At 38.2% G+C, this 12,909-nt stretch overlaps 1 protein-coding gene across 8 annotated transcripts in view; it reads left to right on the top strand.

Annotated features, from left to right (window-relative positions):
* LOC150075188 (poly(rC)-binding protein 3-like) overlaps window positions 1-12,909 on the top strand; it is a 739,881-nt gene that overhangs the window by 560,206 nt on the left and 166,766 nt on the right. For all 8 annotated transcript variants that reach the window (XR_016547921.1, XM_090389203.1, XM_090389202.1 and 5 more), the window contains 2 exons: window positions 5,528-5,699; window positions 6,749-6,868. Coding sequence is in view for 7 of the 8 variants with exons in the window: in XM_090389203.1 (XP_090245329.1) it covers window positions 5,528-5,699; window positions 6,749-6,868 (292 nt within the window). In the remaining variant the exon portion in view is untranslated. The remainder of the gene's footprint in view (window positions 1-5,527; window positions 5,700-6,748; window positions 6,869-12,909) is intronic.

Genomic DNA, 12,909 nt, shown 5'->3' with positions numbered 1-12,909 from the left:
AGTATATGTATGTGAAATTTGATGGACATTCTCACGATTTCAGTTCGCTTCTGTTGCTCATCTGAGAGAACAAAGTTGGGGGCACCCTCTATCTGATTTTATCATCTCCACAAGTTTGGAAAAGACCAGGTTCGAACCTTGCAGAAGCCTTTTGCAAGAGATGTAGGATTGTTCTCAGCGATCATCGGTTTCAGATCACATGCAAGTAATGCTTCATAACTTCCGATTTTACAGGCGAAAAATAATGCAACATAACTAATTTGCATCGACGCATACCAAAGGGTGGGATCCAGCGGGACACTTACCTTTTGTATGCTCGGACTATAGCAGTTTTGCTGTGTTAGTTGTATTTAATTGAAACTCTTCATTCAGCTAAGTGATACATTATGTTGAAAATTTGTTTTATAAATGGGATGAGATTAGAGAATCCTTAGAATCTGATCCCATTCCATTTAAATTTGTTTTACATTTCGCATATTGGGAAAGTTTTGATAACTTTGTGAAAGTTAACTTATGGATAAAAAATTTTTCTCCCTGCTAGTTAGCGCTCCTGTCTGTGGCACATGTTCCCCCGTACTCCATTTCGAACCATTTTAAACTTTCAGTCTTTTGGTGAGCGGGTTTGTTCCTGTTACTGAGAGAAGTCTGCCATCATATTCTTATCATTGCTTTTTCATTCTAATTGGACCATAAAATGCATTCACACGAGGCACTTCCTATCTACTTTGCAATTGTAAGTAGAATGTTGGCCGATATTACAGCAAATGAGGAATAAAAACTCTAAAATCCCTTTTTGAATGAACTAGCTTTGCTTATAACTGGTAGCTGGTCAGATCTGTTAAGCGAGAAGAACATTAATTTTTTTTTAGCCCTAGTAATGAAAATCATTAAGTAATCTTGCTTTCTGGATTATATCTAGGCTCTGTCACAGAACTTTTCTATCATTGTGTCTTTTGTTTCTTTGAGGTTTAGTTTTATTCCGAATTGTGCTCTTACCTTTTCGATTTTTTTACATATTATTTTCAATATTTTTCTCGGTAAATATTTCTTATTGTACTTTCTCTCTCTCTCTCTCGCCGAAATTGTTTGTAAAAGAGATGATATTCAAATAGTATAGCCAATCAAACTGCCTTTATCTTTGTTGTTTATTATTTTTAAAGACCTCAAACCTACGTTGCTATAATTATATTTATTTCCAAAATTCCAATTCGTAAATAAACATAGCAACGTAGGTTTGAGTGCTTTATTATCTTCAGATGACACAGTTACCGCTCAAGAAATGCCTTAGATTATCTTTGATAAGATCAATTTTACAATGTGGTTATAATTAAAGTGTGTCACTTAGGCGTCTTATGCCCCGAGATTAAATTTGGAACAGTGTCTAGACTACCCCAAAACGAAAAAAGATCCAAAAGGTGACACCAGGATGCGTTCTTCGCCGTATAAAGTAAGTGTGCAAAATAAAGCTTACGACACGACTAATGTTGAGATTTATTTCTGCTTTTAATCATCTTAGATACGAGCATAGCAAGCAAAAGTCACGTGATACTTTAATGAAAATCGTTCTTTGTTGGTAACGATCTTTTATCAAAACAATAGTAATGGGTTGCCCAGGATGATGAAGAAATTCGAAGAAACAGTCCTTTGTCTGTAGCTCCGGGCATAGGAAGCTGCACAATTGTGACAGCTTCCTATGTTGTTGACAAAATCGCTGATGGTAGATGGTGCCACATGAAGCGGCCGCCGTAGCCGAGTGGTCAAGCACGCGGGTGCCTTGAGTGACCGGGGTTCAAGTCCGTGACTGCTAAATGCGGTGCTGTTTCTTGTATTCTGTCTATCTTGTGACCTCCTCTGACTGTTTGGTCGTCCCGGAGTATAAACAGAAATTTTTTTTTTTATTTTATTTTATATGAACCAGTGTCCTCTAATGCCAGAGCGGTGTCGCGACAACTGTAGACATTTCACTTTAGTATATTCCCTTTTAAACAAGCAGAATTGCTCTCGCTCCTGAAAATGGCTTACGAATAAGATGGGTATTTTCAGGAGCGAGGGCAACTCCGAATTGTTTACACAGGAAATAAACTAATATATGAAATGGACTCTAGATATTCCATTGGCAGATTACCCTTTATTGTCAAGTACAGAAGAACATAATCTCCACGTATTAAAGACGAAGTTACTCTGTGATGTCCACATGTTACTTTTTGCACCCAGAATACTTCATAACTGGATCATCCTTCGAAGAGGTTCGGGCACGTGTTAAACGTGTAAACTATACGTTCCTGCCCTTGAAACGAAAGGATGTTTAGATACAATTATTTTCATTAGGGATGTCGCTCCACTACCTCGCACGAGCCACATTTAATGGTGATCACATCATTCCCGGAATTTTGCCAATACTTGGCCACCTTACTCTTCAGACCTTAATCCTTGTGATGGTCATGATGATATCACAAGGATAGTGTTTTTAAAAGCAATATCCAGTCTCTGGTCGACTTCAAGGAAAGCATGACAATGTATACTGCTAACAGTCTCCTCCCCTCGTATGTACCATACTTGGTATTATCGGCTCCTTCCCCACACCGGATCGAAAGACTTGAGTTCAAGTCCCGTCGGCGACGGGAGGAATTTTTATGGGCCTTTTTCATAACATGGCTGAATTAGTCGGGCTCAGGCGAAGGTAGCATGGTGTTTTCTCCCAGAAACCCGTCCAGCAAACAGAAAATCAACCTCAGAACATACGCAATTTACAGACAGTATACACGGAACAATATGGCCCTAGTCGCTGATGCTCCTAAAATCCTACTACAACAACAAGAGCTACAAAGTTCCTAACAGAAATACCACCATCAGCCGACAGAGGAGTGATCACATCTGTAATAAGATCACAGCTTTCTGTAGCCATCTCAACCATTTCGGTCTTAAACTGAACCCCCCAAAATCTGTTATTATGGTTTTTTCTCCCAAGAAGTGTCCCACATTCATACAACCCTCACCGGAGGGTGCAGTTATTCCAAGTGTAACTAAACACAAAGATCTCGGTGTAACCTTTGACCCAAACCTTAGGTTCAACTCTCACATCGAATGTGTTCTACGCAAGATCAGCCGAATGCGCTGGATTGCCCGTCAACAGCTTCATAACACAGACGCAAGAACCACAATCAGATATCTGAAAACAGTTGTGTATCCTACCTTTCTGTATGCCTCTGAAATATGGGCCTCCGCTGTACCTTCTCTCATGAAGCCCATCCTCGCCAGTGAATACTGGATACCGAAGTGGGCAACCCGCAAACATTGACTCCCCCCCCCCCCAACAGAGGACCATCAGCATGGCCGACCAACTTCAAATAATCGGCATAAGGAGAACTGTGACCACAGTCAAAATGCTGGTTGGCAAAATCAACTCCCATGACTTCTGGGATATATGTCAGTGGTATGTTCCACTTCCTTCCTTACGAGCCACCCCTCTTCTTCAGCTACAACGGAACAGGTTCCTACCTGGCCAAGTACTTCCTACAGTACAAGCCCTGCTAACGATCGGAGTTGATCTCCTGAAATTCGCTTCGGATCGCAATTACAGGCGCTGATTGGCCGAACTTGTTCCCCTTTTGTTTGACCCCTGATGTCGACTGTTACTAATATCTCCACTTGCTATCTCCTATGAGGCGCAGAACGGCACGTCGCAGGCAAATCGATGAACTGTTTCACAAGAAAATGCGATACCGAACATCAATTTGGCACTGTGAAATATTCTGACTTGTGTGAATATTCTGAAATATGTGCTTTGTACATATGAACGTGTATATACCTTGGTGTATTGTCTGCCTTATACTCATATCTATTGAATGGTTAATGCTACGTTTTTAAGTTAATTTAATGTTATGTTATCTTTTTTGTTATACTGTACATATTTTTATATAGTGTACATATTTTTATATACTGTACATATTTTTATATTACCCTATATCATTGTCAAGCTCCTGGCTGTGGCGGGCACATTATTGTATCTTTAGTGTACAATAAAGATTTTCTCTCTTTCTCTAGTTTCCTAACATTCTTTGGACAGCAACTGACCCTGCTGCTATGTTTCCAGCACATTCGCAGTACACATGGCTCTCACATTTTATCATCACAACCTCTAGCGTCATTACACCGACTGTGACTTGGTCAGATAAATTGTGCTGTGTGGCAGCATGCGACGCCAGTGTCTCGTGTCATTTTTGAATTCTCTGGCCTTTTCATGGTTCACCACGTACAGCGGCCATAGTGAAGCTTTTAATTATAACCATTATGCATTACTTGATAATTACCGCATCTTAAATATTGATAATTAAAATATATTTCTATAAAATGTCCACTGATTAAACAAAAAAGAGACTGTTAGCTACTGTCGACGCACAAAATTTAAACTTAGTGTTTTCGAGCTTGAAAAGTAAACGTATAACAAGCTCTTGCTTAAGGTGAGTGAGTGCAATTGAATGTATAGTTTGAATTTTCACTCCCCCCTTTGCAACTATTGCAAAATACTGTACGCCTGAAAAGAACACTTCTGCTTTAAAATTTTTAAATTTTAAAACAGAAGCAAAAGATATTTTTTAAGTGAAAAATATGTACATTAAAGTCATTTATCTAGATATGTTGGAAATCTTTTTCCCATAAACTGATGACACTGGAGGAGAAATGGCAACTCTAAGCTACTGTTCAGCGTCATTTCAATAAGCACGCCCGTGAGGCTTTAAATTAAAGTTTGAAAACTTATGGATGAAATAGGTGATCTAATAATGTGCCTTTGACGAAACATTATCCTCATACTTTTGAACTCCTTCACGTGGGGATATGTAAAAAAAAAAAAAAAATAAATAAATAAATAAATAAAATAAAGAAAGAAACTGTAATTGACCATAACTCCAGACATACTAAGTCGAATATGGGCGAAAATCGAATGGTGTGTGCAACAGCACTACGAATTATGCTCGTATTGAAATATATGTGCGCATGTTTCACCAAATATTAAATTTTAAAATATTGAAATTCTCGAACTTACTCGTAGAAGTTCGTCAACATTGTCGCCTTGTTTTTCTCACGTTTCTTCCAAATGTATTCAGTGCAATCCAGGTCCTTCTATTTAAAATGGTTATCTGCAGTGCATAAGCCATGAATGTTACGACATAAATTTGCCAATCGGAACTATAGTAAATTAGGATGTTGTGAATAGCTGATCCTGTTTCCGTATGCACATCGCATTCGTTATGTGCACTTAACCCAGTTTAACGTTTTAGATCACGTATCTAATTTGTCCTTTTGCACTTATTTCTGCCCCTTAAATGCTTATTAAATTAGACGTCAGATTAATGGGAAAGTACACAGGAAAAAAAAAAAAAACACCCAGCCCTCCTAGAAAGTGAATGCAAATAAAATTCACATTCACCTTATATGAGGTCATATGTAAAATTATGTAATTTTACATAGTAATAAAATACTTATGCAATTTTCTTTTCTTTTTTTTTTTCTCCCCACCTTTGTTTAGGATCTATTTGCCTTCCAACATTGGCAACTTTGGCTGCCTCCAATAGCTTGCGACCTGGAAGTGCCACATCCTCATCCCTTGGTGTGACAACAACCACAACTGAAATGACCATTCCGAATGATCTGATAGGTTGCATCATTGGAAAGGGAGGTGCAAAAATTAATGAAATCCGGTAAGTGTTTTTTCTCCTGTCATCGCAAAAATTCAAATTGTAATTTGAAAGCATTTAAAATGAAATGAGAAAGAAAAGAAAAATAGTAAAAAATAAATGGCTTCTGTAAAAATCACCATTTACAGATGGAATGTAGAGGAGCAATTCTTAACTGCTATCGCTTTGTAACTTGGACATTAGAGATAAAGTGAATCTCAAAATGAATTTAGGCTATTAGTGAAGACATGCCGAAAGGCAGCGATCTCTATAAATGAACAACAGTTTCTTTTTAATACCAGCGTACAACATAAAATGTTCTTATACAGCAGTATCGTAGCAATGCTATAACAAGTATTAATGACTGTGTGTGTAATGACATCATTTTGTCTTTGTAAGCTAACTCTGAGAAAGGAAAATAAAACCGTTAGCACATTTGCTCTTTCTGAACGCACAGCTAAAGAAAAGTATGGTACAACTACTTTCCTTCTCGCATTACAACTGAGATTTATAGATTACTGAATTTAACTTGCTCCGTAGACAGTATCAAAATATAATTAGCAGATTGGGACCAGAAAATGCCCACAATTTATTCCCATTTCTCCATTTGCTAAGAAAATGCTTGCTGGAATTTCCTACTATACATTTTAGATCATTGTCTTTACATTTTCCTGTAAAAACGCGTATAAATTAGGTTATTTATTTATTTTTATTTTTTGGCGAGCATTCTAATATCGTAATGTTGTTGACAAAGTTATTTGGAACGTCGTTATCTAGAAATATGTATAGAAACATACACTTAGCTCCTACAGGCAAGTAAAAATTGAATATTTTAATATTGACTTCGATCCGTTTTGTTGCCATTATTAGTGATTCGACCTGCCCGGTGAAACAACTGTTTCACCGTGCAGTTTACTGTTTACGAAAATTTTCTGTACTTTTATTTTGCGAAGTTATTATTTGTTACGCCAGAGAGTTTTCAACATTATTAATTATTATGAATTCATTATGAGGGTATCATCCTGACTATACAGCTTATGGTTTTTTCCTTTTTTTTTTTTTTTTTGTCGTAGGCAACTCTCAGGGGCCACAATCAAAATTTCTAACTCGGAAGAAGGATCCAAGGACCGAATGGTTGCAATTTCTGGAACACCGGAGGCTGTCAATCTAGCTCAGTATCTTATTAATACGAGGTAAGTAGATTCCTCAGAGTGCATGTGTTTCTATCTCAACGTTACTTCTACTTTAGAAATTGTGTGCATGCGCGTTGAGTTTATTTAGTGGTGATTTTAAGTTAATTAGGCATTGATGGTTTCATTAAAATGCGGTACCTATTATATGAATTAAATATCCTTTAAAACGTAGGCTCACTTACCCCTCAGGGAACTCTGCAATTGTGTAACACGATAAAACCGTACTGCGAAATTAGTTTGTAATCACTGGTTCATTGCGTATTTAAATCTCTGTGTGAGGTGCGGGGGCACGAACAGAGCATTGGTGGAAACCGCGGTAATATGAGGTGGAACCATAAAGTAATGCGACCAAGTTGGACTTCAATTATCTGAACTATTTGGGAACGACCAGTACGGGTAATCGATCACTAAGAAAGTAACTTTAAAATTTCTCTTTCTCTCTCCGACATTTTGTTGACTTCCCTACTCTGTATTCAGTTGCCAAGATTAAACATTACATTTTATAGGTAATGAACGATGGGATACAGTCATTTAGTTAAAAGTACAGTAGATATAGCAGCCGTAGTATTCGCCATCTCACTTCGAATGTATTTCTAAAGGTTTGAAACGAACTGAATAAGAATAAACGTTGGTTCGCGATACTGAATGTGTTATTCTAAACCAAATTCCCAGAAAAGCAAAATTTTTCATTTCGCGCAAACAACGAAAAAGCGTGCAATTATTAAAGCGCTAATATTATTTTATTAGCCTTTTCAAAATTATGGAAGTAAAGGGCAGTTTAATCTTTTGATGCTTCCATTTGTTTTAAAGTAGTAAAATACTAGATATGTCCATAATACGACACCTCACAATATACGCGAAGTGCTTTCTGTTGCGAGCATTAAGACCACTGCATCTTGCCGATCGCAGGAACACAATAGGAGGCGGGAAAGCCGCATCCCTTTTTCATTAAAGAAAAATAAATAAATACAAAGTTTATGTACTCTGATACAGTGTACTCTTCAATGTTTAGGGGACCTTGCGCCTTCATTTTAATAACTATTTTTAGACAGCCGTTATACGAATGTCACCGGTTGAACAATGGGCAGTGCACTTTTTCTGATCATGTGTAACATGCTATTAGTCACAGCGTGCATCATCCCAGGTGCCCGAATTTCAGAATTTCTCTCTGTATAACAAGCGGAAAATGCAACGCGCGCCTTCCTACCCTATATTTCAAAGGCAGTTAAGTCACTAAAATTGCAAGATTAATTCATATCGTATACAGGTGTTCTTCGATTTAAGACGGGTATGTGTTTCGATGAATCGGACATGTTTTTTTTTTTTTTCCATATTAGTAACACTAAATAATGCAAGGAAGCTGCCGGTAGACTTCACCAACCAAATAAAAAAAAATTGAATATTTATACTATTTCCAATTACTATTCAGTTCCGCTTTAAACTTAGCCTCACTTCGTCCACCCACTTTGGGAGGCAATTTTTTTCAATATTCGACAACGCATTGTCCATAGATGAACGTCATGACTCATGATATGCAATCTTCCGTTTTTCCTTTAGATTTTATATTTGTGTCCCCTGGTTCATATATCACCCACCAGGCAGTTGAGGCAATTAATTTTATTCAACCTGTTCAGTGCCTTAATATAGCCCAATCAAAGCTTCCCGTAGCTATCTAGTTGTTAAGCTTTGTACTCCGCACCTAAGCTCTTCTTCATATATGAACTGATATGCACATGCGCGCTGGGTTTATTTTAGTAGTGATTTTATGTTGGAATTCGCACCTATTATATGAATTAGATAAACCATAAATGTAAGCTCACTTACTACTCACGGAAACCTGCAATTGTGTGAGGAGACGCTAACACTGTTCTCTGAAATCATATGTAGCATTTATATGTTAGAAAGGAAAAATGCATTCCGTGGTCAGATTTTGAATACGCCAACTTAATTCAAACTTCACTTAACTACCCATAAAAAGAAAAATTAAACAAATCAATATTAAAATAAGAAGGCAATAAAAACATACGTGTGCACAGAATGATCACTGATTATGACCACCTATCTAATAGCGTGTTGAGCCACCGTTCGCACTGATAACAGCCTCTATTCGCCTAGGCATCGACTGAAGACGTCCGTAGAGATCTGCAGCCATGCTGCCTGCAAGGTTTTTCCGTAGTGTCGGAATAGATGATGGTTGCTTGTTCATACGCCTTCCCGTTCCAAAACATCCGAGAGCTGTTCAATAGGGTTGTGGTCAAGCGAATTTGAAGGCTAATTAAGGTGGGTGATATCTTCACTATATTCCTCGAACCACTCATGCACAAGTGCGGGCCAGATGACATGGCGCATTATCGTCTCAGAAGATCCTGTTTCTGTCCGGGAAAAATGTAACATGGCAGGGCGCCCACATGGTCTTCTAAGAGCTGCCGGTGGACTTCACTAATCAAACGATAGTCCAAGCGCACCAGGGGGTCCTAGTTATTGCAGAAAAACATGTCCATATTAAGCATCCACCGCCACCTGCCTAAGTAGTGAGCACCATTAATGATGGGTCCATGGAATCTCGTTGTCTGCGCCACACAAGAAGGCATCCGACGGCGTGTTGACCCAGGAATTTGGACTCATCCGACCAGCACACTCGTTTCCCGTCCTCCAGTGCCCGAGCAGCATTCGCCGTCGACGATGACCAGCGATGAGGAGAAGAGAAGGTGCCTCTTGGGTCTTCTGCTGTGGAATCCCATACGTCTGAGTGTGCGTGCGGCGCATCGTCATTTCGGATATTGTTCTTGCATTCCCCATATTGTTGAGCCCGTAAAACGCGCTGCTCCTTTCACTTACTACGAACATCACCGTTCTGTCCGCAGGAGGTGGTTTGACCAGTTCGACACCATTCTTTGTACACCTTAACCACAGTAGGCCGTGAGCAAACGGCAAGACCGTTTCCGATATGGTAGCACCCGACGAACGAACTACCACGATCATGCCTTTTTGAAACTCCGTGATATTTTTACTACGTCCCATAACTGCAATTTTATCACTTTGACTTGCACGATCAGATGCAAATTACTCTAGCTGTTTGGATTTTTATCAAAAAAGCCCGAGCTCAGTGGCATAATCCATTATGGATGGGGTGGTCATAATTCCATGATCACTGAGTGTATATTGTACTCTACACCTACATATTAATTATTTACGTTTTAAGATACTATATATCTATCCTTGGCTTCTGAACAGGATTTTGCTTCTTTTCTTATAGTTCATTATAACAGATCAAAAGCTTGCTCAGTCTTCGACTGAATTTGCCACTCCGTTCCATGTGTGGGTTGCTGCAAACAAAATTGGCCATCTTTTTTTTAAACAAACTGAAGGGTTCATTCATCCTTTTTGTAGTGATCTGTTTTACTTTCAGTGTTGCCTGCATTTCCTCTTGCAAGCTTACTCCTTATTACTACAATTCAGTCATATCCTAGTTGATCAGCTCAGCATCGTGCAATTCCAGCATCTCCACCAAATTACTTACGTCGTTTCGTGGAAGTCAATCTCAATTACCAATCCCACAGTTTCGGACACAGTGAAAATTCCTAAATACTGTGAGCGCATTCTGCCAAAGAGCATTCATCGTAATTCATGACTTCCTCTCTTGATATCTCCAGTTCTTCAATGTTATTAACAGGAATGCCAAATATACCAACAAAAAACAAGCAAGACCCTGTTGACATTTTGTTCTTTACACAATTTCTTGAAAAAGGCAGAGAAGCGATTTTTTTTTGAATTTACAGTTTGGAATATTAAAATTAAAAATAACATTATATCGAAACAACGGAAATCGGAGACCGCCTGGATTACAGTTTTTTGCATCTAAATTACAAACGAATTTGTTCTTATGATTTATACAGCGGATTAATATCTAAGGCAAGGGTTTCTCTGAATCAACTACACGCGCAGTGCATTCTTGGCACAAGACAAAGACACCATGGGCGAACCTTTGGCACACGTGCAACTAATGGCACGCAAAGGAAAATATACTGACATGCGGCCTCCCATTATGAACCGTTTATATTATAAAAAAAAGTTTTTGAAGACCAATTTGTTATTCGGTCCATCAGCCACATCAGTGAAGAAAACCATACGTATAGTTGTCTGTAGAAACAAAGTTCTCATTCGAACTTTCAAGTATTTTTTATAACATTATAATACAGACAAAGCGTAACCTGTGTGAAAGTGCTACTCATCAGCTAACCCTCCTCCTTGGTTATTAGTTTAAAGAGTAAGTAGTGTAAAGCCTGTACTCTTCGGATGCCAGACGTCAGGAAAGCCCCCTGCAGCGTATGGCGTCATAAAATTTGAGCATAAAGAGTCCATGACGAACTAACCAATATGATATTTTATTACCATTGCCTGATGTCTAATGAGGAAACTGGAAATTTGTAACTTGGCTTCCATTTTGCGCATGTTACCGTGAATATATGGATAGTACAGAAGTGCGCAAACTCACGCCCCCGCCCTTTTGGGTTTGTGAGAAACTGATTGTGCAAGCAGATTCAAGAAAAATAGTCTATTTTTATGTGGTTTTTAGCCATTGTAATTGCGCAGTGAGGTTTGCCAGTGGGTAAGTCAGAAAAGTACGTTTTAAATATTGTACAATGGACTGCAATGTTTTTGATGGGCCACAATTTATAGTTTTCAGAACTGTTATATATTTGATTAAACTTTCGTAATTCTACACTTCCACAACAGTGGAACGGAACTTGCTGTTCTGCACATTATGCGATTCGTTTATTTTTACTAGCACGTGCTTTTTCAGAAAATCTGGAGTCGGAGTCATACAATTTGTCTAAAAGTTGTGCAACTTGAAATCGGTTTAAGTTTCTTAGTGACTAGTAGTTACAAGTTTTGCCGGTAGTGAACGCGCCCTTAATGCAAAGAATAAAATCGCGATTTTGATACGAACTTTTACAGATCTGTGGGTGGTTTTTTCCCCCCATTTTCCCTGTGGTTTCGTTAACGATCAGTCACCACTGTTAGTAAATTTGCATGAATTGAAGAACAAAATCCAGTGCTGGTGAAATGCCACTGATATTTTTTGGATATATGCCGCATGGTTGGTGGTAATCATTGTGAGATGTTAAAGTCGTCATTAAAAATTGAAGACCGCAGCATTTATTCGGTGGTTGACGTGTTTTACTAAGTTCAAAATACACACGGAAGTTATGTTAGTGTCCTTTTTAATTACCCTGTACTTATTTTTTTAAAAATGTTCTAACCCACTTTATCTTCAGGCATTATAGAGAAATTTTCTATATTTCTGTGCACTAAAGTGTATTTCCCTCCCTCCAAAAAGTTGGGTAAAGGTAGAAAGCTGCGTTCCTTAATTTAAGTATAGATATACAGTTAATGCGTCTTTGTAATGAAGTGATTTCAGAGAAATTTTGTGTTGTTTTACCGAATTTTTTTTTGAAATACAAGTCCTTGTATTTCTCTGTTTTGTTTTGTTTTTTCACAGGCCCGACATAGCCGAGTGGTTAGTGCAGGAGTGCCTAAATAATTAACTGTAAACTCCACTAACCTAGTGGTCGTGCCGTTCTTATTATTATTATATTCTTCTTCTCATATATCCATTCTCGATTTGGTGGGGTGGGAGGACAGTCTGTACATTAAAGGCAGTTTCTTACTGTCAGGTTAATACTGATGAAATTAGGCCCGATTACAGAAGCGTGATCCTGTACCCCACGCGTGCTTGGGGCTTTCATTAAAAAAAAAAAAAAAAAAATTGCTGATGCTTTTAAAAAAACAAGTCGGTAATGTTTATTATTTCTCCAAGTGATACAATTAGCTTTTTTAGCTCATTTATATGCCACTCTCTGAAACTTGTTGGATGGACAAATAGATGGACGGTTGTGAGAGAGTAAACCGATAGGATTATCATTAAATTAATAATACTGTAATAACTATTTAATACATATGCGCGTGATTCTCTGAACCCACTTTCTTAAGCTTTCTATCCGCCTCATTGAAGTCATTCTGAGATGTACAGCCGGTGA

Source organism: Mastigoproctus giganteus, chromosome 14, assembly GCF_048544385.1.
Source record: "Mastigoproctus giganteus isolate SK-2022 chromosome 14, ASM4854438v1, whole genome shotgun sequence".
Classification (NCBI taxonomy): domain Eukaryota; kingdom Metazoa; phylum Arthropoda; class Arachnida; order Uropygi; family Thelyphonidae; genus Mastigoproctus; species Mastigoproctus giganteus.
Note: the sequence above shows the minus strand (reverse complement) of the source record. Positions and strands in the feature narration are given on the sequence as shown.